Source organism: Thermothielavioides terrestris, chromosome 2, assembly GCF_000226115.1.
Source record: "Thermothielavioides terrestris NRRL 8126 chromosome 2, complete sequence".
NCBI lineage: Eukaryota > Fungi > Ascomycota > Sordariomycetes > Sordariales > Chaetomiaceae > Thermothielavioides > Thermothielavioides terrestris.
The window spans coordinates 4,009,045-4,031,679 of record NC_016458.1 but is presented as its reverse complement, the minus strand read 5'-3'; the positions used below and the strand labels follow the sequence as shown (position 1 = coordinate 4,031,679).

The 22,635-nt window shown below is 58.8% G+C and overlaps 8 protein-coding genes across 8 annotated transcripts; 3 read left to right on the top strand and 5 right to left on the bottom strand.

The window, feature by feature from the left end:
• The first annotated feature begins 528 nt into the window (after positions 1-528).
• Positions 529-3,611, top strand: THITE_2113532 (uncharacterized protein). Its single transcript, XM_003652207.1, has 5 exons — positions 529-1,618; positions 1,673-1,995; positions 2,065-2,300; positions 2,356-3,229; positions 3,319-3,611. The coding sequence occupies exons 1-5, from the start codon at positions 723-725 to the stop codon at positions 3,426-3,428; spliced, it is 2,439 nt and encodes an 812-aa protein (XP_003652255.1). The 5' UTR covers positions 529-722; the 3' UTR covers positions 3,429-3,611.
• A 732-nt stretch (positions 3,612-4,343) lies between these two features.
• Positions 4,344-5,149, bottom strand: THITE_2113531 (uncharacterized protein). Its single transcript, XM_003652206.1, has 3 exons — positions 4,937-5,149; positions 4,828-4,874; positions 4,344-4,756 (listed from the first exon to the last, which is right to left on the bottom strand). Exons 1-3 carry the CDS (start codon positions 5,046-5,048, stop codon positions 4,370-4,372), a joined length of 546 nt encoding a protein of 181 aa, XP_003652254.1. The 5' UTR covers positions 5,049-5,149; the 3' UTR covers positions 4,344-4,369.
• Positions 5,150-6,721: 1,572 nt separating this feature from the next.
• On the bottom strand, positions 6,722-9,815 carry THITE_2113527 (uncharacterized protein). Its single transcript, XM_003652205.1, has 2 exons — positions 8,616-9,815; positions 6,722-8,544 (listed from the first exon to the last, which is right to left on the bottom strand). Exons 1-2 carry the CDS (start codon positions 9,666-9,668, stop codon positions 6,766-6,768), a joined length of 2,832 nt encoding a protein of 943 aa, XP_003652253.1. The 5' UTR covers positions 9,669-9,815; the 3' UTR covers positions 6,722-6,765.
• Positions 9,816-11,343: 1,528 nt separating this feature from the next.
• Positions 11,344-12,987, bottom strand: THITE_2113524 (uncharacterized protein). The gene is made up of 3 exons (XM_003652204.1): positions 12,835-12,987; positions 12,395-12,614; positions 11,344-12,337 (listed from the first exon to the last, which is right to left on the bottom strand). Exons 2-3 carry the CDS (start codon positions 12,508-12,510, stop codon positions 11,680-11,682), a joined length of 774 nt encoding a protein of 257 aa, XP_003652252.1. The 5' UTR covers positions 12,511-12,614; positions 12,835-12,987; the 3' UTR covers positions 11,344-11,679.
• Positions 12,988-14,866: 1,879 nt separating this feature from the next.
• Positions 14,867-16,703, top strand: THITE_2113523 (uncharacterized protein). Its single transcript, XM_003652203.1, has one exon. It carries the CDS (start codon positions 14,991-14,993, stop codon positions 16,596-16,598), a length of 1,608 nt encoding a protein of 535 aa, XP_003652251.1. The 5' UTR covers positions 14,867-14,990; the 3' UTR covers positions 16,599-16,703.
• An 860-nt stretch (positions 16,704-17,563) lies between these two features.
• Positions 17,564-19,005, top strand: THITE_2150123 (uncharacterized protein). The gene is made up of 2 exons (XM_003652202.1): positions 17,564-17,687; positions 17,789-19,005. The coding sequence occupies exons 1-2, from the start codon at positions 17,631-17,633 to the stop codon at positions 18,782-18,784; spliced, it is 1,053 nt and encodes a 350-aa protein (XP_003652250.1). The 5' UTR covers positions 17,564-17,630; the 3' UTR covers positions 18,785-19,005.
• Positions 19,006-19,352: 347 nt separating this feature from the next.
• On the bottom strand, positions 19,353-21,102 carry THITE_55657 (uncharacterized protein). Its single transcript, XM_003652201.1, has 3 exons — positions 21,009-21,102; positions 20,258-20,950; positions 19,353-20,018 (listed from the first exon to the last, which is right to left on the bottom strand). The coding sequence occupies exons 1-2, from the start codon at positions 21,045-21,047 to the stop codon at positions 20,405-20,407; spliced, it is 585 nt and encodes a 194-aa protein (XP_003652249.1). The 5' UTR covers positions 21,048-21,102; the 3' UTR covers positions 19,353-20,018; positions 20,258-20,404.
• A 260-nt stretch (positions 21,103-21,362) lies between these two features.
• THITE_2113517 (uncharacterized protein) lies at positions 21,363-22,463 on the bottom strand. Its single transcript, XM_003652200.1, has 3 exons — positions 21,945-22,463; positions 21,765-21,888; positions 21,363-21,713 (listed from the first exon to the last, which is right to left on the bottom strand). The coding sequence occupies exons 1-3, from the start codon at positions 22,332-22,334 to the stop codon at positions 21,658-21,660; spliced, it is 570 nt and encodes a 189-aa protein (XP_003652248.1). The 5' UTR covers positions 22,335-22,463; the 3' UTR covers positions 21,363-21,657.
• Positions 22,464-22,635: the final 172 nt, after the last annotated feature.

Here is a 22,635-nt window from a genome sequence, read left to right as displayed (position 1 = left end):
GTTTCGACGGACAGATGAAGGTACGACATCCGGTTGGCTCCAGGAGCAAGTTTTCAGGGCATAGGACCAACTGCCGTGTGCCTTGCTTACCTAGCCTACCCCACTTGCCCCTTCGGTCCAGGCTGGGCCGGGGAACATGGAGCGCTATCCGCGGCTAACAAATAACTGAACGGGAAGGACGGTAATGAACCAATTGCCGCATTGTAATCCGTATCATTGTAACACCCAGCAGAACTGGGCATGAGCGGAGAGGAATGCAACAAATTCAACACTCAGAAACAACATAGGCAGTTGAAAATTGTGAATTTCTGTAGAGTATTGTGCCTTTTGTGTTGAACCCTGGAGAAAAGAAAAAAAAAAGGAAGAAAAAGCCATCATCTTGCTGTCGTGCCATTTTGCTTGAGAGACAACATCGCGCGCTAAGCCCGGCAGCTGTCTCAACAGCGCGGTAGCTTCGGCAGGTGCAGCTATGAGTTACGCCTTCCAGGTTATTCCCGGACTGATTACAGTTGCGTCAGCGGCAGAATCCCCCCACTGCTGATCGCCCCGCGAACATGTCGTACAGTACCTTGACTTGAACTTAAACGAATAGCAACCTGGAATTCGAAGCGCATACGCAGGAACCAGGAACGTTGTTTGCTCTCATTCGCCACAACTTCCAGGTTCTTATTCATGAGCGCGGCACCAACCTAACCTGAGCTCTCCCCTCGGCCGCGCCCGCCATGCCTTCGGAGCGTACGCCGCTCCTCGTCCGGGTCCCGGTTGCCGAGCCCCGGCCCCGGTACCCCCATGCGGTGTTACGCCGCTTCTGCACCGTCGCTCTGGCATCGACGCTCATATGGTTCTTCATCGCCGTTGCCGTCTCCATGACTTTTTTCCCCGATGGTCACTCGCACCACGATCCTAGCGATAGATGGACCTGGCCTGGCTGTGGCCGCCGCCCCGTAAGCTACGACCAGCTGCGGCAGATCCTCCTGGACACGCCCAGCAGCGAGCGTGCCGAGGCATGGAGCAGGTACTACACGGCCGGCCCGCATCTCGCCGGCAAGAACTACTCCCAGGCGCTCTGGACCAGGAACAAGTGGGCCGAGTTCGGCATCCACGCCGACATCGTGTCCTACGATGTCTACATCAATTACCCGGCCGACCATCGTCTGGCCCTGCTCGAGAGGAGGGAGTATGAAGACGGGACTTCGACGAGCTGGAAGGTCTCCTTCGAAGCGTCCCTAACCGAAGACATCCTCGCCGATGATCCCACGAGCGGCCTGCCCGACAGGGTTCCGACCTTCCACGGCTACTCCGCGTCTGGCAACGTGACTGGGCCCGTCGTGTACGTCAACTACGGCACGTATCAGGACTTCGAGGATCTCGTCAAGGCCAACGTCACGCTCAAGGACAAGATCGCCATTGCCCGCTACGGCGGCATCTTCCGCGGACTGAAGGTCAAGCGGGCCCAGGAGCTCGGCATGCTGGGCGTCATCCTGTACAGCGACCCCGGCGACGACGGCGACATCACCGAGGAGAAGGGCAAGAAAGCGTATCCTGACGGACCGGCTAGACAGCCGAGCAGCGTGCAACGCGGCAGCACGCAGTTCCTCAGCTTTGCGCCAGGCGACCCGTAATGACAGAACCTCGTCTTTTTCCGCTAGAACCTAGCTGACGCTCCATTTAGGACGACCCCGGGATATCCTTCAAAGCCGGATGCACCCCGTCAGCCGGTGCACACGGCCATCCCGAGCATCCCTTCCATCCCCATCTCCTACACAGACGCGCTCCCCATTCTGAAGGCCCTCAACGGCCACGGCCCGAAGGCCGCCGACCTCAACCGGTACTGGACCCGCAACACCGGGCTGCAGTACAAGGGCGTGCACTACAATGTGGGGCCGACGCCAGACGACGTGGTGGTGAACTTGTACAACCAGCAGGATTATGTGACAACGCCGCTGTGGAACGTCATCGGCGTCATTAACGGCACCATTCCTGACGAGGTCATCAGTAAGCCCGTCTTTTTTGTCCTATTCCGACGACGAGGAAGCATCATCGCGCTGACCGCATCGTGGCCAGTCGTCGGTAACCATCGCGATGCTTGGGTGGCAGGCGGAGCCGGCGACCCAAATAGCGGTTCTGCCGTGCTGAATGAGGTAGTCCGGTCGTTTGGACAAGCGCTCCGTCTCGGCTGGAAGCCTCTCCGAACCATTGTCTTTGCCAGCTGGGACGGCGAGGAGTACGGCCTCGTTGGGTCCACTGAATGGGTCGAGGAGTACCTCCCCTGGCTCGACGACGCCAACGTTGCGTACATTGTATGTTCCTTTGCCCATTTTGTCCGAAATCACACTGTTACTGACTCGCCAACGGAACACCGATGTCTCCGCCAGGGGCACTACCCTACGAGTGTCAGCAGCTCCGCTGCTCGACAACATCATCCACGCCGTGACAGCTTCCGTCCCCTCGCCGAACCAGACTGTGCCAGGCCAAACCGTCCACGATTTATGGGACAAGCGCATCAAAACGATGGGCAGCGGCAGCGATTTCACCGCCTTCCAGGACTTCGCAGGCATCCCGTCCCTGGACATCGGGTTTGAATCGGGCCCTCATGACCCTGTGTATCACTACCACAGCAACTACGACAGTTTCTATTGGATGGAGAAGTTTGGCGATCCTGGCTTCGCCTACCACCGCACCATGGCGCAGATCATCGGCCTGGCCACCGCCCAGCTCGCCGACCTCCCCGTGATCTCCTTCCGCGCGGCGGACTATGCGCAGGCTCTGGATCGCTACGTCAAACAGGTTGAGGACAAGCTGGACGAGGTCTTGTCGCCCGCTCGCGAGATCGATATCTCCTCTCTGAGCAACGACGACGTCTACTTCGAACTCCGCGGCAGCACCCGCAACTCCAGTTCCTCCTCCTCTTCCGCTGCCGCCTCTGCCGGATCCCCCTCGGCCGAATCCTTCGGGCTCTCCCTCAAGCGCCTGCATAAAGCCGTCGGCAAGCTCAACAAGCGCGCCGTCGGCCTCGACAAGCGCGCCGACGAGCTGGACCGACGGCTGCGCCAGCACCTCCCGTGGTGGAGATGGTCGACCAAACTCAGGTTAGGCTTCCAGATCCGCCAGGTCAACACCAAGTACAAGCGCCTTGAGCGCAGCTTCTTGTTCGACGAGGGTCTGGACGGGCGGCCGTGGTTCAAGCACGTCGTGTTCGCGCCCGGGCTGTGGACGGGATACGCTGGGGGTAAGTTTTTTTTCTCTTCTTTTTTGTGTTTTGTGCGATCTCGTGCTTGAGGGCATGAATCGGCAGAAAGGCTGACAAGCTCGTGCTAGCCGTGTTCCCCGGCTTGGTTGAGAGTATTGATAACCAGGACTGGGCAAACGCCGAGAGATGGGTGGACATCATTGAGAGCCGGATTCGGAATGCCGCGCATAGACTGTGAGGAGGTCAGCCTTCTTGGGTGGTGCTTGAATCTGGACGAGCTTGTATTGTGTCAATATTCCTCAAACCTCGATTTGGATAAGCGGGGCGGCAGTCTGCGAGATACGGCTTCATCATTATGGAAGTAACTGGATCTTTGAACCTTCTTGTGCGGGGCCATGCAGCCACGGGTCTTCATCTACCGCCCACCGTCCGCTCCGGCCAAAGACCCCGATCGGATGGTTATCGTCACTCTTCAGGATGGATGCATCCTAGTAAGCAGACACGCTCAATTAAACCGCAAGAAAAGGTAGGTAGGCAATACAAACTCCTTTGAAAGCAAAGGGGTATTATCTTCACCATCATCAACAACCAACCAACAACAGCTCAGCCCAGCTCATCCCCTCCCCCCCCGCCCCCCGGTCTCCTATTTGTCCCTCCTAACCTCACTGCCTGATCACTGGTACTCCTAATTTCCAGGAAACTGTGCCGGGTAACCCGGATGAGGCTGCGGCTGCGGCTGCTGTCCCTGCCCGACAACGACTTGACCGCCCGCGGTGCCCACCGTGCCCCCCGTCGGCTGCGGCACCAGCGGCGCCACGGTCGGCGCCGGGCTCTGCGGCGGCTGCGGCGCCGCCGCCGCCGCCTGGCTGTAGAACACCGGCTGCTGCTGCTGCTGCGGCTGCGGCGCGTACATGGTCTGCGGCTGCGCCTGCACGGCGACGGGCACGGGCTGGTAGGACAGGACCGGCTGCGGCTGCGGCTGCTGCTGGTACGGGGGTTGTTGTTGTTGTTGTTGTTGATACGCGAGGCCCGGCGCGGGCTTCTCGCTGCCCGGGACGGTGCGGGGCGTGCCGGGCATGCAGTGCAGGCCCTCGGCGCGGTGCCGGTGCAGGCGGATGGAGCAGATGACGAGGGCGACGATGAAGAGGACACTGTTTGGCCGGGCGGGCGGCTGGGGGGTTAACATACCCCGTTTGTTTGTGTGTTGAGAGAGACGGGAAAGCACAGAGAGAGAAAGAGAGAGAGAGGGAGGGAGGGAGAGAGGGAGGGACGGGCAACGCACAACTCCACGCCGCCCAGCGCGGCAGCGGCGGCCTGCGTGTTCAGCCAGGCCTTCTCGGTGTCGGTCAGGCCGACGGTGACGACGTCGCCAAAGGCGTCGTACTCGGCGTAGCCGTTGATGTACTGGTAGTAGGGCGCGATGCGGGCGGCCAGCAGCGCGAAGGAGCACAGCCACATGATGACGAAGAAGATGTCCAGCCCCAGGACGGCCCAGTAGTTGTAGATGACGGGCGCCGCGAACTCGGCTACCAGGTGGTAGACCGAGTCGACGACGTTCATGACCGCCTGGGCGGTCACCTGTCAGCTTCTCTTCTCGTATTATCTGCCGGGTATTCCCCATTGGGACGACAACATACCACGGCCAGGATGAGTGCGTTGCCGTCGTATGAGAGGTAGTAGACGCCTGGTTGTCGAGTGTTGTTAGTTCATGCTCCCAGGTGCTTAAACGCGGGGGAAGAAACACACTGTACGCCGAGAGGCCCATGACGATGATAGCCAAGACGAGCTGCACAATCCTGATCGCGATGAACCCCCGAGGGTAGATGGGGATATGCTCCCGTCCCGCAGGCCTGGTCATGGCGAGGAACTTAGGTCGTTTGTTTACTGCTGGTGTGATCTGGCGGACTTGAGCGACGAGCTACAACCCAAGGAGAGCATGAAACGAGCGGGAGGACCACGGGGAGAGAAGAACGAGCCCCAGAACCTCACGGGTCCGAGGGTCGAGGGCACCTTTTCTATTCCGTACACTACACTACATGGGTCGCGGCAAGCCACCGTTCAGTATCTCATCAAACACGGGAAGAGCGCCTCGCCTCTGTATCGCACCCGGCGGGCAGAAGAAATCTGCCTCGAGCCAACGCACGCGGCGGGAATCTTGAGGCTCCTCACGCAGCGACTAGTGATTGCTACGGAATAGTGCCGCCAAAAGGAGACATTGAGGTACCGGCACTCGGTAAATGATTCGCTCAGACAGGGAGAATCTGGGTGCGGCTGATCGCGACCGAAACATGACTGGAAAGCCAAGACGGGGTCTAGACTTCAGCCCTGGGCCCCCCCTCGTCCTGTGTGACTTGGCCTGAGCTTGTCTGCGCCTGTGTGAGCCCAACGCGCACATTGCCCGCGCTCCGGGCTTGCTCCTGCGTACTTGGTAGATCGGCCACCGTTGTGGTAGTTATCCGGAGACGGCCTTTTCCCGCCAATACCTAACCATCCTCCCAGCGGCATTTTGCCCAGTTGCTCTGTATCGAGCCGTGGAGCAGGAACGCACCAATGCCAAGCCGCTCAATTGACTGCTCTAACTGACATCCACTAGCTTGTCTGATTGATGATGTTCGCCGCAATTGGGCAATATGCGTTGGCGGCGAGGCTGTGTCAGGGTTGTCCCTCGGCGTCGCGGCTGAACCACCTGCGGAGATTTGGACCAGCTCTTTATGGACTCGGGCATTCTGGCAAGATTGGTCCAGGATGCACGGAACACTCCATACGCAGAGGGGACCATGGAACCGTCTCCGAGTCCCTATGTTGCGGTGGGTGGGAGACAAGAGCGCTGCCCTCCGTCTCTCCTGCCCATTAGTCCTTCGTTCGCTTCATCCCAACCAGTTGGAGGAACACACAACAAAACACGTAAGGGAGAGGGAAAACAGGGAAGACCTTATTCAGCATTCAGCTTGACATGAGCGCGCCGCGCGACCGGCTTTCTATAGCACCATACTCGACATGCCCAATTTAATAAGAAAAAGACATTAGAAACACATACACATACATCTACCCAGTCTCTCTTCCGAGTCAGTACAGTCATATACCCACAGCAACCTCCCCTTCTTCTCTGTACGATGAAACTCCTCAACAAACACGCTAGGTGCTCTTTTAACCCCCCCTTGACCTCAAATCATAGACAAAACAGCTCTCAGCCTTGGATCGGATGAGACGACAACAAGGCAATGCAAGTCCGCAGGTCCGAATCGCGCCGGACAAAGAAAACAGTGACCACAAAAGCATCGTAGAAACCAGGTGACCCTGGAAAACAACAGAACGTAAAAAGATGAAAGATGAAGCGGCAAAAATCAACGGGAGAAGGGAGAAGAAACGGTTTAAAAAAGCAGGGGCTATGATGGGGTATCAGAGCAACGTCTCGAGAAATAGTAACCGCCGGGGGACCGCAGACGAGAACCTCAAAACTCAGCGTGGGAAAATCACCACGTTGTAGCGAATAATATGGACGCAGCACAAAGCAGATCGAGAGTGAGCGCAGCGTGGGGGGTATATATATATCTGGCTGCCCCAGTCCCTTTCTCTCAAGAGAAATCGTCGGCCCCGGCGTCGTTGAGCACGAGCCGGTCGACGCGCTGCACGAGCTCCTTGGTCTCGCGCGCAATCTCGAACGCGATGGGCGGCAGCGTCTGCGTCCACATGCGCCACTCGCGGCTCTGGCCGTCGCTGCCGCCGGCCGCCAGGTCGAGCCCGCGCTTGCCCGCCTCCATCAGCCGCTCGCGGCACGCCGCCAGCCGCTTGACCAGCTCCGCCCCGTTGGGTCCGAGCGTCTCTGTCTCGCGTGTCACCTGGCCGACCACGTCCGTGATGACGTTGATCTCCTCCGTGATCTGGTTGATGTTGGCGTCGTCGCGGATCAGCTGCACGAGGTTCTGGATCGTCTGGACCAGGACTGCCGTCTGGTCTTCGAGGTAGATCTTAAGTTCTTCGGTCCGTCTGTCGGGCTGCCGCGCGTTGTAGATGCCGTTGCCGTTGCCGTTCCCGTTGGGGACAATCGGGAGAGCCTTGTTAAGGCTCCCGTACCCGCCTCCTTCGCTGCCGTCGCGGCCGGCCGGGCCCTTCGCATACGACTCGCGCGGGGAGCTGACGGGGCTGTAGGCGGACGAGTCTACGCTGGCCCGGCTCCTGGGTCCCAATCCCTGGAATGGCGGCGGCGGAGGCAGCGAGTCTTGCGCCGAAGTTGCGCTCGACACCTGGCTCTGTGCGTTGCTCTGCGGCGAGAAGAAACCACTCGAGTCCACAGGCGTCACCGTCCCGTCGTCATCATCGTCCAGCTCGTCTCCAGGCGTAGCGCGGATCTTGGCTGCTCGAAGCAGCTCAACAACGGCGGCCACCAGGTGCGAAGCCGCTGCGTCAAGCAGCGACACCGGCGAGATGCCGGCCGACCCGGCAAAGTTCTTGGAGGTCGTGATCAGGTTGTTGGCAGTCGACGACACCCGAGACTTGAGCTTCTGATGCTGCATCGCCGCCTCCCCACTCTGGCCCGAGGTATCGACGTCCTTGGTGATGTGCCGCACGCTAACCACGACCGCCTTCATAGCGTCAATCACAAGCTCCGGGTTGTCGGCACGTGCCCGCTGGAGGAGGTCGTCGATGGCGAGCTGGAATTTGGTGACGTGGATGTCCTTAACCAGGCCGTCGTCTCCCACAAAGCCCTTGTCGCGGACGTACTTGGCCGCGTCCAGGTCGACAGTAAGACTAGCCGAGGAACCGCGCATATCGCGCAGCTGTGTCTTGGCGCGCGCATATCGATTCTGCCACACCCGCACCTCGTTCTCGAGCGACTGAATCGTCTTCTCCATCTCGGACTGCCTCTCCCATGCTGCGCCGCTTTGCTGCGAGATCATCCTCATCTCCCGCAGGAACTCCTGTGCCTCGCGCCGCACCTCCTCCGTCACGCGCTCCTGCTCTTCCAGCGCCATGCGCAGCGCCTTGTTTTCTCTCTCCAGCTCCGTGTCCCCCGCCCCGCTCGACATCGTCTTGCTGCTGGATTCCCGAGCCTCCTCGATCTCTTCCCTCAGTCGTCGTGTCTCACTCGCGTGTTCGCTTCGCAACCTGTCGATTTCCCTCTGCAGAGAATCGTTCAGCTCTTCGGCCTCGGCGAGCTTGTTCTCCAAGTTCGCGCGTGCGTCCTCCCACTCCTTCTTTTCCGAGTTCGCCGCCGCCGCCGCTCTCGAGCGCTCGCCGTCCAGCATCGTATTGAGCTCATCGTCCTTCTTTTTTAGCGCGTCCTCCATAGTATCGATCTTCTCGCGCAAGTCTCTGACCTGCTGCTCGTACTCCTCGATGAGCTTCTTGTCGGTCTAAAGAACACCAGGTCAGCGGGAAGTTTCTCGGCACAAACAAGGAGAGTTGAGGGCGAGGAAGAACGAACTTCGGACTGTCCCGCGCTGCGCTTGCTGTCGCGGTCATTTGTGCCTCTGCCCGAGCCGAACGCATCGGGTCGGTTCGGGTCTGGACTGAGCGGGCTGATAGCATCGTCATCCTCTTCCACCATTGTGCTCTTGTTTGGCACAATCGTGTTGCTCTGGAACTGCTTGGGCATAGGCCGCCCATAGTCGCCATTCGGCGGCACTCCAGGCGAGGGAGGAATGGGAAAGCTGCCGTTTACGGGGGTCGGCATGCCGCGTCCGCTCCGCACCGAGCTGGCTTCGGAGGGGCGCCTGCGGCTCTGATTCCTCGGAGGGTACCCGTTCATCCCGTTGACCGGCGTTTGCGACCGACTCGGCGGCCCTCCGCGGACGGACATTGGGCTTCCGACACGCGGAATATCACCCCCTGCGAACCGGGGGAATCTCCTCTCCAGCTCACAGAAGACGTCGGTGGCGAGGTCGCGGAAGCGCGGGGCGCCGAGCGAAGAGAGCTTCTGGCGCGCCTGGTTCCGCTTCGGGTGGAAATTTTCTTCGGGCAATAGATAGTCGGGGGGGCCGGTGCCGGGCGGGGCATTCGGGGGTCTCCTGCTTGCGAGCTCTCGCCGCTTCAGCTCGTCGTATACGTCGGTGCTCAGTTCGAGGAATTGGACAGCGGTGAGGCGCTGCAGCTTGTCGCGCGCCTTGTTGGGCGGGGGCTTCGGGTTGCCATCGCGGGAAGTCGCCGACAAGAAGCGCTTGAGGGAGATGTAGTGCTCCGACAGGATGAGCTCCTGGTTCTCGGACTGGCTCTGGCTCCTCCCGCTCTCGCTCCTTGCATACAGGTTGGTGCCGGCGCTGGACCTGCCGACGGAGGGAGGCGGAGAGGGCCCGCCCACGCTCCGCGGCCCTGGCGAGAAATTACCGTTCATGGGCTTGACCGGTCCCGCCGAGTCGGGCGGAGTGCTGAGTTGACCCTGATTGTTCTGATACGGAGGTGCGTCCTTGTCGACGGCTGGATATGACCATTCACTACCGCCTAGAGAAACCGGTGACAGCGGTGCATTTCGGCCATTCATGGTATTCGGCAGAAGTGGCTTGGCAGAGGGCCCGAACGTGTTGGCCGTGTCAAGCGGGCGCAGCTAGGCCGGGTCGGTCGTCGCGGTCGTCGCGCACCTTGTCGGGAGGACCGGCAGGCGCACGGCTGTGTGGCGCCGAAAGGTGGAGATTGACACGAGATCGTTGCGTGATGATGTCGCAGGCGCATACGGCGAAGGAGTTCTGGAAGAGTGGTGTGGCGAGGTAGTGTCGTCGAGATGTCACAGCATGAAACGCCTTCCAGCGCTCAGCCAACGAACAGCCGTCAGGGGCGGCTAGCGTGCAGCTTTCCCACCAGGAAAAGAAAAAGGAAGGACGCCTGGAGTGGCACGGCCCGACCGGCTCGGAAAACGGACAACAGCACCACAAACAGTTCGGAAATCCTGGGTATCTGAACGAGGTGATGCTGCAATTCCACAGGCGGGGGTGCTGCCGAAATTTTTTGGTCGTCGTCGCGGGAGTCTAGCTGCTCCCAGCGGCAGTCGGCAGTAAGAAAGAACAATGATTAGAGTGGGAGGCGAGCACGAGTCAGAAGCGCGATGAGGAGCACAAGGAAAAGTAGTGTAATTAACCTGCGAGGCGCAAGCAATCGCCCCGGTTGTTCCTTTTAGGTTAGGTAGGTGCTCCGTTGGAGCCGCCGCCGAGACCTCTTTGTGCGTGGGATGGGAAAACCGCAGAGATGCAGATCTGGCGGGCCGCGAGTGGAAAAGTTGCAAAAAAAGCTGAAAGCTGCAACTATGTTGTGTAAATGCCCCCTGGATTCAGACCAACTGCAATCTAACGTTCTACTCCGCTACCAAGGTACCTTTGCAACCGTACCTTCGCAGCACGCCGCGCAGATGAGGTGGCGATTGGGTTGGGCAGCGTTCCACGATGCCGCTCGGGGTTCCCTATTGGGGTGCAATTTCCTGGGCACCCGGCGCTACGGCAGGAACAGTTTGGGCGCAACCTGGAAGGTGGGCGGGAAGGAGCGAGGGAGCGCGGAGACAGGGATGGACGGGGATCGGCCCTGCAGGTTGGCCTTGACTCGACCCATTGCCGCCCCTCCGCCATGTCAGAACTGCAGGCAAGAAAGAATTCACACAGTATTCCGTAGTTTAGGGTTGACAAAGCACCGCAAAGAACTTCCACTTCTTAAGGACCGAACCTCGCTCGCCCTGCCGAGGATCTCCGGGCAGGGCAGGGACAAAGAGACGGGATGCGCAGGTGGCTTCGGCCGCTTTTATCATGCTTAACTACCTTATTGAATGTACATAAGTGTACGGAATACAGGCCATACATACAGTAAACGGCCGCAGCCGTGTTTCGGGCGCCGCATGTGGAGGGCATCCATTCCATTCCGTTTCTCCGCCGGCACCTGGTGAGTCGGTGCATTGCGCTCCCGGGCTCTCTCCGCATAGTCACCGTGTTTGCACGTTTGATGTCCCGGTTGCCGGGAAAAGTCAAAAAGTCAATGACGGTGACGGCATCCCACACTGCTTCCCATTGTCGATGCCCATCTTTTCTGGAAGCCGAGTCGCCGATTTGTTTCGTTACGAGTCAGCGGGTGCACCTCTCCCTGGGGAGCAAACCCTCCTCGGACAACCCCCATGTCACCCTCATGTTTTTTTCATCATTGGATGCTGGGGCCGATGCTCTAGAACGGAGCCGGCCCCGTTAGCAATCACAAGCAACCCCGGAAGGCGGAGCAGTTGTGGAGTCAAGGGGGAGCCACAAGGGACACTGGGAGCTCTCTGAGAACTCCATCTCCCGGATACTACGGACTACTGTTGCATGTATCTGAGCGAAAGGGAAATGAAGGCATCGGTGAACTCCGGTCGTTGAGGACAAGGCAAGGTTTACAATTCTCGAGGAAAGATAACTCATGACCTGATGCCTGGTATCTCTTCGCCGAATCCCAACATCCCAAACGCCCGATCCCATACGCTGAACTGCCAATCATGCCAACGCCCTCTGGTGCAAGAGAAAGCAATGAAGGAGACGCCCCTGCAATTAGAACCAAGACAGCGTCCAGGTCGACGGCAGTTTCGGCCATCTCTCTTGCCACTCGGCCAGGACCTCGGGGACCCGCTCGTCAAAGCTTGCTCGGCTGGCGGCGCTCCCGGCGTCGAAGCCGGAGGCCCCCACTTTCTCCCGCTCTTCCACTGCCGCCTTGTTGAGTGCATCGGCGAGATCTACAATGGCCCCGCCTCCGATGGAAGCGTCCTGGTGGTTGTCTTTGATGTCGATGTTGATGACGTGGACCGGCCGGTTCAGCGGCGAGCCCCGGTTCAGGAGATCATCGACCACGGCGTCCCAGCAACGCTCCTCGCACGTGATGACCACATCCGGCACGCCGCCCTCGAGGCCGGCGCTGCCTTGGTCCTTCTCGTTCTTAATCCTCGGCATACCGACTTGCCAGTCCTGCCACCGTTCGGGGCCCCACTTGATGAGACGGTTGCGCCCAAGCATGTTGAGCAGGCCATTTGCCCGGTACAGCCGCGGGTCTTTGGCCTCGAGCTCCCGATAGATGCTGTCATACGACGTTTCGTTGAACTTGTACACGTTGGGCTGGGTCTGGGTCGGCCCCGGTAGCCGCACAAGGGACCCGGTGCCGAACGAGATGACAGGATAGTTGGCTTGGGCGAGGCGGAGATGGCCTTCCATCGACCTAGACCGCGTCAGGCTTTCGGCTTCTGGAGTAGCTGGCGAATCGCGGATGCCTTACCGATTCTGGTTACTCGCGCAAACAGTGCAGAACTTCAGCTTGAACCCAGACTCGTCTTGCCGCTGGCCGTTCGGGGCTGGGGTTGAGGAGCCCATGTTCTCGCTTGCGACGTCCATCTCAAGAGTGGTGAGGCGAAGAGCAGCGCTCCCCCTTCAAACTGGTTGCTTCGACATCCAGTGCCGCCCCTGTCTCGGGGGGGAAACGGCACCCACAGGTCACTCTATGTACGTTCCACGAGTTAGACGAGCATTTTTGAGAGGCATATGAGCAAATAAAAAAAAATGATCCCGTATGGCGCATGTCAATCAGAAAGAAATAGCGTAATTATAAACTTGTCATCAATGCCTGTGAAAAAAACAGGTCTACAGACAGCTCCAATAAAGAGTTCATCCCAGACAGAAACAAGCAGCACCGAGTAGAAAAATCCAGGAATTGCTTACCTGCTGGGAAAGAAAGCCAGCGTAGCAATGCTATGTTCTCATTCTGGGTAACAGATCGCGTGCGCAATGCGTGGCGCGGGAGTGAGTCCTCAAATGAGTCCTCAAACTGGGATTGGGAGTGAACGAGGCCGAGTTGGATCCTGAAATGTTTTCGGCTTCGGCCCTGCAACGAGAGCGGATTCTGCCGTCAATCAGAATCCTGCCAAGCTTGACCGCCTTCGCTTGGCTAGGCCATTTCGCTGTGCCCCCACCTTTGCACACCCGCGCCAAAGCCATCCAAGCCGTGCGAGCCATGATGTACTGTACACTAACTAAATACACTGCGGATTACAAGATTACACGTGAGATGATGAGTGTTTCATCCAGGCAAGGCGTCACCTGTGCTGCCACGCTGCAATGTCCCTTGTAGGTACCCTAATTATGACAGTACTCCTGGTCGTGAATCAGGAGAGCACGCTTGGCCAGAAAATGCCCTTTTATCATGAAAGTCACAGCCGGAGGTCACTCGTCGAAGCCTCACAAGTGGAAGCCGCTTAGTTCTCCTCCCTCTGCAATTCTTAAAATAGAGTCCGAGTTGTGACAGTTTTCGGTTGGTGACGGGCTCTCTTCCTTTTTGTCCGTTAGGGGGCATTTGCGGTACGGAGGACTCCTAGTGAAGGGCGCCTGCAGTGTGCGCACAATACCCAAGGCTCACAGGATGCCCCTGGACCAGGGATTTGATGGGTCGCAAATTCTGATTTTCCGATTAAGGGAGCGGTCATACACTACTGCACGGAATATGGAGTACGCTAATGTTACTGGACAAGCATAGGACCCGTGTTCAGAGCGGGGGCACATCCCTTTCACTTGAGCCATTGTCCCACCTGTTGGGAGCCGCACGAGACCATCCCTTGGGTTTCGCTTGTCGCAGGATGGATTTACCAATCGGATGCGCATTCGAGCCACCTACCCTTGCGTCAGCGCCAACGACCCGTGGAGGGAACCGCCATCAGACTGGGGAGGGAGAGACCTCTGTCCAAAGGAGGGCCCCGAACACTCAGCACTGGTCTGGACGGGTGTCTCCTGCGTATCTTACCTATGCTACCTCCCTGCCTAAACTCACCGTACCTATGAAAACGCGCGCATTACTTACCTTACCTTAGGCATGCCGGGCTGCTCAATTCAGCACGGGTTATACTGCACCGCCGTCCAGGTCATGTAGGTAGAACATTAACTCCTAACTAACGGTTTTGTGTTGCTGGGGCGGGGTTTCTCCCACCTAGTCTGGCCGCAGCGCGCTTACTGGAGCTGCCTGCCAGCCGCCCGCTTTGTGATCCTGTCGTCGCTTCTTCTCCACCTGCCACCTGCCACCTGCAGGCCATGCCGTGCTGTGTCTGTGTGGCCTTTTCTACCAGCGTCCCAGTGTCCTCGACAAACTCCAAGAGCAAACCAAAACCGAAAGCCCCTCCGGCCGCCGTCTTTCCTGCCCAATCGTTCCGCCTCCGCTCCGCTCCGGGTGGCCTGCTGAATCACTGCTTGGACACTTGCCGCCGCAGTCGGCCGGCATCTCCTGGCGACTCGGCTCCCTTCATACACCAAGTCCGCGGGGCTCCGTTTCTAATAATACAACCTGGCCATCCCGCCCGCTAGGCACCGCGTGCGCGCCAGGCAGCCTCTCTCCTTGACGCAACCTAGTGGACAATATCTGTGTACCGACCTAATACCAAACTAAGCCAGACCCCCGTCGGACCAAACATACACTACATCCAGGTTTTCTGGCAACACTGGGCCCAGCGACCGCCCTTTCGGCCCGCCAGGAACAATCCCACCGTCCTGCGACAGTGCGACGTTGACACGAGCAGAGCACGGGGGAGGCCGAAACGACTGCAGCATTTGGCGGGCGCAAGAAGAACAGAACCACCTTGCATTATTTACCAGACTGTGGTCTTGGTAAAGGGCGCCAGCGCCCTCCGTTTACCTGATCTGGGGGCAGCCGTCGGCCCTGCTTCACCTGGCGTCCACGCCGGCGTGCTTGGGGTGGTCCCACCACAGCAAGCTCCTTTCCCCGAAAGCGAAGAGGACCAGGGCGGAAGGCGCAAAACCCCACACCCGCAATTCCATTCACTTTGCGATTTCGAGCCCCTTGCCTCGCTCCGTACCTCCGTATTCCTCGCGCCATGACGGCCGTTCTGTCGCCCGGCTCGTCCCCCGCGACTTCGCCGCCTGCCATCTCGTCTCCGGCTGCCAATGCGGCGCATCCCGCGCTCCCTCCGCTAATTACCTCGCCACCCGCTCGCAGGAGCAACCTGCCGCGCCCCATGTCGCACGCCTCCAAGAATCGCTTGTCGCAGTACTCGACGACGAGCTCCGTCCCGACGAGGTCGCGCCCGCCCTCCCACATCTTCCCCCTGTTCCCCTCGAGTCTGCCGTACACCCTCGTGCGGGACTTCGCCTATCCGCCGTCTCACCCTCTGCACTATGGCCCGCCGCCGGAGCCCTCACGTCCGCCTTCGGGCATGACTACCCCGGCCAGCGAGCAGCGACGTTTGTCGGACCCGCCGGCAAGTTGGGAGAGTAGGACCAGCTGGGATGACCGCTCGTGGGGCAGCAGCTTCTCCAGCCGCCCGGCCGACCTGCCGTCCATCCAGTTCGCCGACGGCCCGCCGTGGAGCGAAGACGAGGATCTGCAGAGTCCCGTGGTCAGCTCCAGACATAGGAAACACAAGAGCTCATCAGCGGCTTCCTACGGCAAGCGCCGTGGCAGCAGTGACGCTGCCCGGGTCGGGTCGGAAAATTACGATCGCGAGAGGGGATACAACGTCGGCGCCGGCAGTGACGGCAACCAGAGATATTATGCCAACCAAGGCAACGAGGCCAACGGACCTGGCGGCGAGTATGTCACATACCCTCCGGATGAGGCGCGGCAAGGCGAAGGCGCATACCAGGTTGCGAATCAGCAGCCACGCCAATTCGGGGAAGCGGGCGACTACGGGTCGGACGACTCGAGCACGTGCTCCTCCCCGGGCTACCACAGCACGGACGAGTCGCGCTACTCGCGCGACTACCAGTTCACAATCGCGTCGCCCGACGAGGAAATGCACGGTAAGGCCGTCGCGCTGTTCGACTTCGAGCGAGAAAACGAGAGCGAGCTGCCCCTGGTCGAGGGCCAGATCATCTGGGTGTCATACCGGTACGGCCAGGGCTGGCTGGTAGCCGAAGACCCCAAGACGCAGGAAAGCGGCCTCGTGCCCGAAGAATACGTCCGGCTGCTGCGCGACATCGAAGGCGGCATGACGAGCCTCACGGGCCAGCTCAACACAGGCGACGCGAGCCCCGCCAGTCACAGCACTGTCGACGCCGGCACACCCACGCAGGCAGAGCACTCGGCCGCGCACCAGCTCCCACACTCGCCGGCCGCCACTACGGCCAGCGGCTCGTCCGCAGCCACGAACAACACCGCATCGACCACAACGACAACCACCAACGGCTACCAACAACCGATTGTCTCGACCTTCTCCACGTCAAGCAAGGACCTCGACCCCTACCCGCAGCATCTGCTTGGAACACAGGCCGGCCAGCCCCCGCCGCAGGTTGTGCACTATCACGGCCAGCGTGGCGGCAGTCAGGCAAACACACCGACGCTTGCCGTCCACCAGGGATTTGGATCCCGGCGGGCGAGCCAGGACGCAACTTCGAAAAGGGGAGAGGCGTCGGCTGGCGGCTTGGAGACGCTGTCGGATGCGCGATTAGAGACGTCCGGGCCTGGAAACAGAAAGTCGAGGTGACACAGCCCCGGGCAGGAGGGAGGGGGGGAGTCTTGATACGCAAATACGCAAAAAGGCAGGTGATAAGACAACGGAAGGACCGAAGCATGTTCCGATTCCGTACGGGAGGTACTCATTTCAGCGGTTGCATATAACGGGGCCCAGGTTGCGGTGCGGAACTGGCAGCGAATTGTTTAGGCGGTGTTCTCGGGTTAGTTAGGGGTCATGTACTAATATCCAAAGCCGGATTGAGCGACGGCAAAAGGGAGCGGGCGTGTGTCGTTGTCGGTGTTTTGTCGCGCATCTTTGATATTCATGATTATGAGGATGGGAATACTAGCAATTTTTGTCTCGGCGTTCAGGTCCCTCGCTCCTTTTACTGGTGAACGAAATTTTACTGCTTCGTTCACCATCCTCGCAGTCTGAGATGTGTCTCTGAGCTGTGTCTCATTCCAAAGAGGGTGGACGAACAAACTCAGTGTCTCTCAAGTACAGATGGCTACGTCGAATTCCGTTGAGATACGGCTCATGCGGCGCCCAGTAGGATAGGACCAAGTCACCATTCAACTGGCCACGAGGATCTCGGTTCCTTAGGCAGAACTCTGGTGTCTTACTCGGCCTAGGCATGTGTTCTCAATGGCTACGGGTTACTGGAACCCTGGGGTTTTCACGTCACCAGGGAGAAAATCCAGTGAAGTGAAAGAAGACAAGTAGACGAATAGAGACCTTACTCTTGAGCGGACGGAGGAAAAACATATCCGTATAGGTATTTACTAATTTGCACCAAACATTGACACGAGCAACGGAAGATTGCGTGCTGTTTGAGTGTGACGTAACCGCCCGAACTTGGCGCGCTGGCAGCTCCGGAGCTCCGGGTAGAGCACCAGCCCCACGGCGGGCAGGGCAGGGCAGGCGTACCCGCGACTTGTCCCTCACTCTCGGCTGTTTGTACCACATTACAAATTGCATCAAACTGCATCGCAACCCGTCCATTCTTTCTAATTGATTAGCAAACCCTCACCAAACCCCCGAGCCATTGACCGTCTGACCACTATGAGCTTGTTCGTCGCCAGCCGGTCTGCCTTCCGGGCCGCCGCGCCCTTGAAGCGGGTAAGCTCGGCCGTCCATCCCTCGCTTGATTCTGCCCCCCTCCACCCCCCCACTCTCCGATTCGCCTGGCGGACTTTTTAACTGACCGCTCGCCCCGGCAGCAATTCCCGATCCGCCGCTATGCCACCGAGCCGCCGTCGGCTGATCCCAAGAAAGGCAGCAACAACACGCTGCTTTACGGCGGCGCGGCGGCGGCGGTGCTGGCCGCCGGCTACTACTTCCTCAGCGGCACGACCCCCGCCGCCAAGAAGGCCGAGGAGAAGGTGAAGGAGGCATCGGGCGCGGCGGCCGACAAGCTGTCCGCCGGCGAGGTCAAGAAGGCGCTCACGGGCGGCGACCAGGGCTGGGTCAGCCTCAAGCTCGAGGAGGTCGAGACCGTCAACCACAACTCGAAGCGCTTCCGCTTCCGCCTGCCCGAGGACGACATGGTGTCGGGCCTGCAGGTCGCCAGCGCCATCCTGACCAAGTTCCAGCCGGCCGACGCCGAGAAGCCCGTCATCCGCCCTTACACGCCCATCAGCGACGAGGACGCCCGGGGCTACCTGGACCTGCTCGTCAAGAAGTACCCCAACGGGCCGATGAGCACGCACCTGCACGACATGGTGCCCGGCCAGCACCTCGACGTCAAGGGCCCCGTGCCCAAATACCCGTGGTCGCCCAACAAGCACGCGCACATCGCGCTGATCGCCGGCGGCACGGGCATCACGCCCATGTACCAGCTGTGCCGGGCCATCTTCGACAACCCGGACGACCAGACCAAGGTGACGCTCGTGTTCGGCAACGTCAGCGAGGAGGACATCCTGCTCAGGAACGAGCTGGCCGCGCTCGAGAACCGCCACCCGCGCCGCTTCCGCGCCTTCTACGTGCTCGACAAGCCGCCCAAGCACTGGACGGGGGCCAAGGGCTACATCGGCCGCGACCTGCTCAAGACGGTCCTGCCCGAGCCCAAGGAGGAGAATATCAAGGTCTTCGTCTGCGGGCCCCCCGGCATGATGGACCTCATCTCGGGCAACAAGAAGAGCCCCAAGGACCAGGGCGAGCTGACCGGCATCCTGAAGGAGCTTGGCTACACGCCCGAGCAGGTTTACAAGTTCTGAGTGTCGTCTAATCTAGACCTGACGACGGAGGGGAGGGAGCGGGGAGGCAGCGGGAAGTTGAGGAGTCGAGTCGAGTCGAGTCCAGTTGAGCACTGGCCTGGTTTTTCCGCTTTGCTCAGGGTTCTGACTTTGCTGCGTGAGCCAGCAGAAGCTTATGTAGATTAAGAGGCGATGACTTGTGTATCCGTTATAGAAATGCGACTGCGAGCCTTGCTTGACAGAAACCACCAGCCGGCCATCCAGGCTGGGGATTTAACGCCCTTTACTCTTTGCAAACCTCCGGGATTTTCTAGTGATTACAGCGCGGTACGGGTGGAATCGTGTCGTTTGTGGTCGTTTGGACTCAGGCGAGGTTCCGTCTAGAGGGCGTCGCGGGTCAGCTTATCGCTGCCTGAAGAGCTGTCGCCCCTCCCTGGGGTTTGCGGCTATTCAACCCAGCAATCCTATCACGGGCTGGAGTCGGAGAAGAGCCATGTCCTGCCCTGCGAGGAGAGTTCAGTCGGGATCACCATAGCCCGAATACATCAGGTCACAATCACAGGGCAGCAACATCATCAATCTGAGCATGTGCCGGTCCCCCAAAGTCATTCGTATTTCCTCCGCCCCAGCCATGTATACCATATCATACCCTTCCAAAGCCCGAGCCCCAAAACTCCAAACCATCCCGGCGTGGCACCTCCTGTTCACCCAAATATACCCACGACAAGCCGAGATCCCAAGTCCAAAACACCGTTACCACCCTCTCTCCGCCCCCTTTCCCTTCAAAAAGATCCCCGAAGCGCCATGCCACCCAACCATCCCGGTCCCATCCCATCCGCCAAGTCCGATTCCACATCCCAAGCCCGTCCACCATCACCAGATACCCTTCCCTTCGTTCATACCCTCCTGTGCCACGCCAGACCCTGCCACAAGCGTCAATTTATGACGTCCAGAGGCCGTCAATTTACGACGTGTCTCTCTGCCCCTGAAGTCCTCCACGAGAAACACCCTTGTCCAGCCATCGTCACTTTATGACGGACCCTCTTCCGACATTTCCTTTTCCCTCTGCCTTTACTGCTTCATCCCGTACGCCCAGGCCAGACCAGGTCAGATTCCTCCATGGTCAATTTATGATGACCTCCATTGCCTTTCCGACACCTAGTCCATTCCGCCATCGTCAATTTATGACGACCCTTCTCTCATCCATTTATTCATCATCCACATCACGAGATCATTTTCGGATTTCTGTGCAAGCCTGAGGGAGAGATGCAATGTTAGCCCGTTGTCCGTGGTATTGAGGCCAGCAAGGATACCAAGTGAAAAAGGGAAGTTGTCAGAGAGAAGATTAACTCGACATGTTCCAGCTCGACGACGGCACAAACTCCCCGGGTAGGGGACCCGTCCCGAAGCTCGGCCAGGATTTCCGGCTAAGGATGACGATACGAAGATCTCATCATGGCAATAGGGGCAGCATGGAAGGGGATGAGAACTTACACTTTCATGCTCTGCTTTTCTATGTTGACTGGACGGTGGTTGACCGGGTGCGACGCGATCCAGCGATGGATTTGGTGCGAGGATGAATGAGGTCTTGAGGTTGTGAAGTTTGTGATGTGTGTTGTTTGATTTGTGCCTCTGATGTCCTCAGTCGTCGTAAGAGATGCGACGTCGCTGGATCATGCTGGCCTCGACCGGCTGGCTGTCTTCCTCATCGTAGTCAAGAGTAGCCAGACCCGCGTCGACCACGTCCCATGTTCGCTTGCGCAGATCGATCGGCTCTCCCCCGTTTTTGGTTTTGTTCTTGGTTTTGCCCCGCTTCCGCTTTTTGGATCTGTTCGCGGTGGCGGCGGGTGTCGGCGACGAGACCTCGCCTTCAGACATGTCATGAGCCGCATCTTCCTCGGAATGGGTGGATGCTTCCCTTCTCATGTTGGAAGATTCTCTTGCGCGGCGGAGAGCTTCGAGTTCAGAGTGTCTGAAGATGGCAATCTGCTCGTCGGTGAGGGTCCGTTTGACGCCATCGGGGTAGTAACCGAGCCCATCGTCCTCTTCCTCATAGTATTCTTCGTCATCGGCCGCGTGGTATGTGATGTCTTCAGCGGGCGGATGCTCGGGTCGGAGGAAGTGGGCGTGGAAGTGATCTGTCGCAGCTTGGGAAAAGTGCGCTTCGTGGAATGCAGCCATTTCAGCCTATAAGACATCATTAACTGACTTGTTCCTGACCAGAATAGAAAGTGAGAAAACCAACCTGGCTGATCTGTGGCACTTTGAGCGGAGGGCCCGCCATGTTGGCGCAAGCAGGAGGTGACCTTTGGTTTGGATTCGGTTTGGTTCGGTTTGGTTGATAGCTGGCCGAAAGTGGAACGAGTGGGTCGGAAGAGTGCCGACTTTCACGGTCGGTCACGTGCTCAGAGCGAGGCCCGGATGATTGTTGCTGCAAGGAGCTGATTTTCCTTGCTTTCTTTTCTTTTCTGTTTTTCTTCTTTTTTCTTTTTGTTCAATTTCTGTGGTGTGTTTGTCGCGGCTTGTGCAGGAAGAGCGCTCTTGCGCAGGTTGGGTCAGATTACTGTCAACACAGTAAGGAAGAGGGTAGGTAGCTGGCGGCCGAAGAGTGGCTGGCAGGCGAAGTAGATGAGAGATCTTTGAGGATTGGGCGTAGACCATGGTGTCATTGCTCAGAGATGAGAGCCGAACGCCCCAGCTGATGCCGCCAGCCAAAAGAGCCCATGCCGCCAGCATTGATCTGTTGGGTGACCGCAACCTGCGCACCAGAATATGACTAGTCGTTGAAAGCGCCCTGAGAGTCCGTCCTGAGCGTTGATGGTTTTCGTTGGAGATGAGATCCTCGCTGATATCGTCAAAGCCACCACCGGTGTTGTGTTTCTTGTGGGCGGAGGCTAAGACTGGCTCAGGAGCGCCAGGGCGCTTTGGAAAGCGCGAACAACCTCAGTGACTGGTGCTGGTCAGCTAGACAGCAGACACTTCCGAAAGCGGCAGGACTCACGGTGCTTCTTCTTCTGCAACAAGCTCTGTTCAGCGATCTTGACGTATCGCTCTCGTGTCTGGAGTCGTTTCACCCCGCGCTCGGTGTCATGGACAGAGGCAGCGGAGGCCCAGACATTGAAGAACTGCGGATGTTGTTAGCGAATGTGTCCCCGGACACAGCGCTTGAGAACCGCCTCACCTTAACAAGTTCCTCAAACTCCTTGAGAAGCTCCTGCTCGTTGCGATCAGCATCGGCGAGAGCCTCCTCGTAGCGAGCCTCGAACTCGTCCCAGTCAAATGGTGCCAGATGGCCAGGCGTGCTGGGAGATCTCTCGGCAGATTCTTTTTGCCCGTTCATGCGCTCATTGGAGTGGCGCAATTCTGGCGTCTTGACCTGGGTGCGGCCGCCGTGAGGCTTGGAATGCGCGGTCTGAGCATCCATCGTGTCGGAGAGCACAGGTTTCGGAGGACTGTTTTGGATCGCCTCCGCCCTTGTGGAAGGCAGAACAGGTGACTCGGGTGTCTTCGCTGGCGACTCGCGGCCAGACGTCTTTGAGGAGGAGGGAGAATGAGGTGACGAGCTGGCCATCAGAGCCTGGATTGGATTGCTTTGTTGAATAGGTAGGATTCGAAATGAAGCGAAGACACTCGCAGAGACAATTGCTCTAAGCTGAAGTCGGTGTCCGACAAAACAGAAGGCGCTCTTTCTGACCTCAATGGGATGGAGGTGACGCAGAGAAACGGGGAGAGCGCCGGTGGATGAGGCAGTTCGGAGTCGAGTGCTCTTTTTGACTGCCTCCTGCAGCTGCTGCGAATGAAAGATATGGCTTTGCCGCCGGTTGGGTCAATTATTCGCCAAGTTGATGCCAGTTTCTGTTTGGCTCAAGATG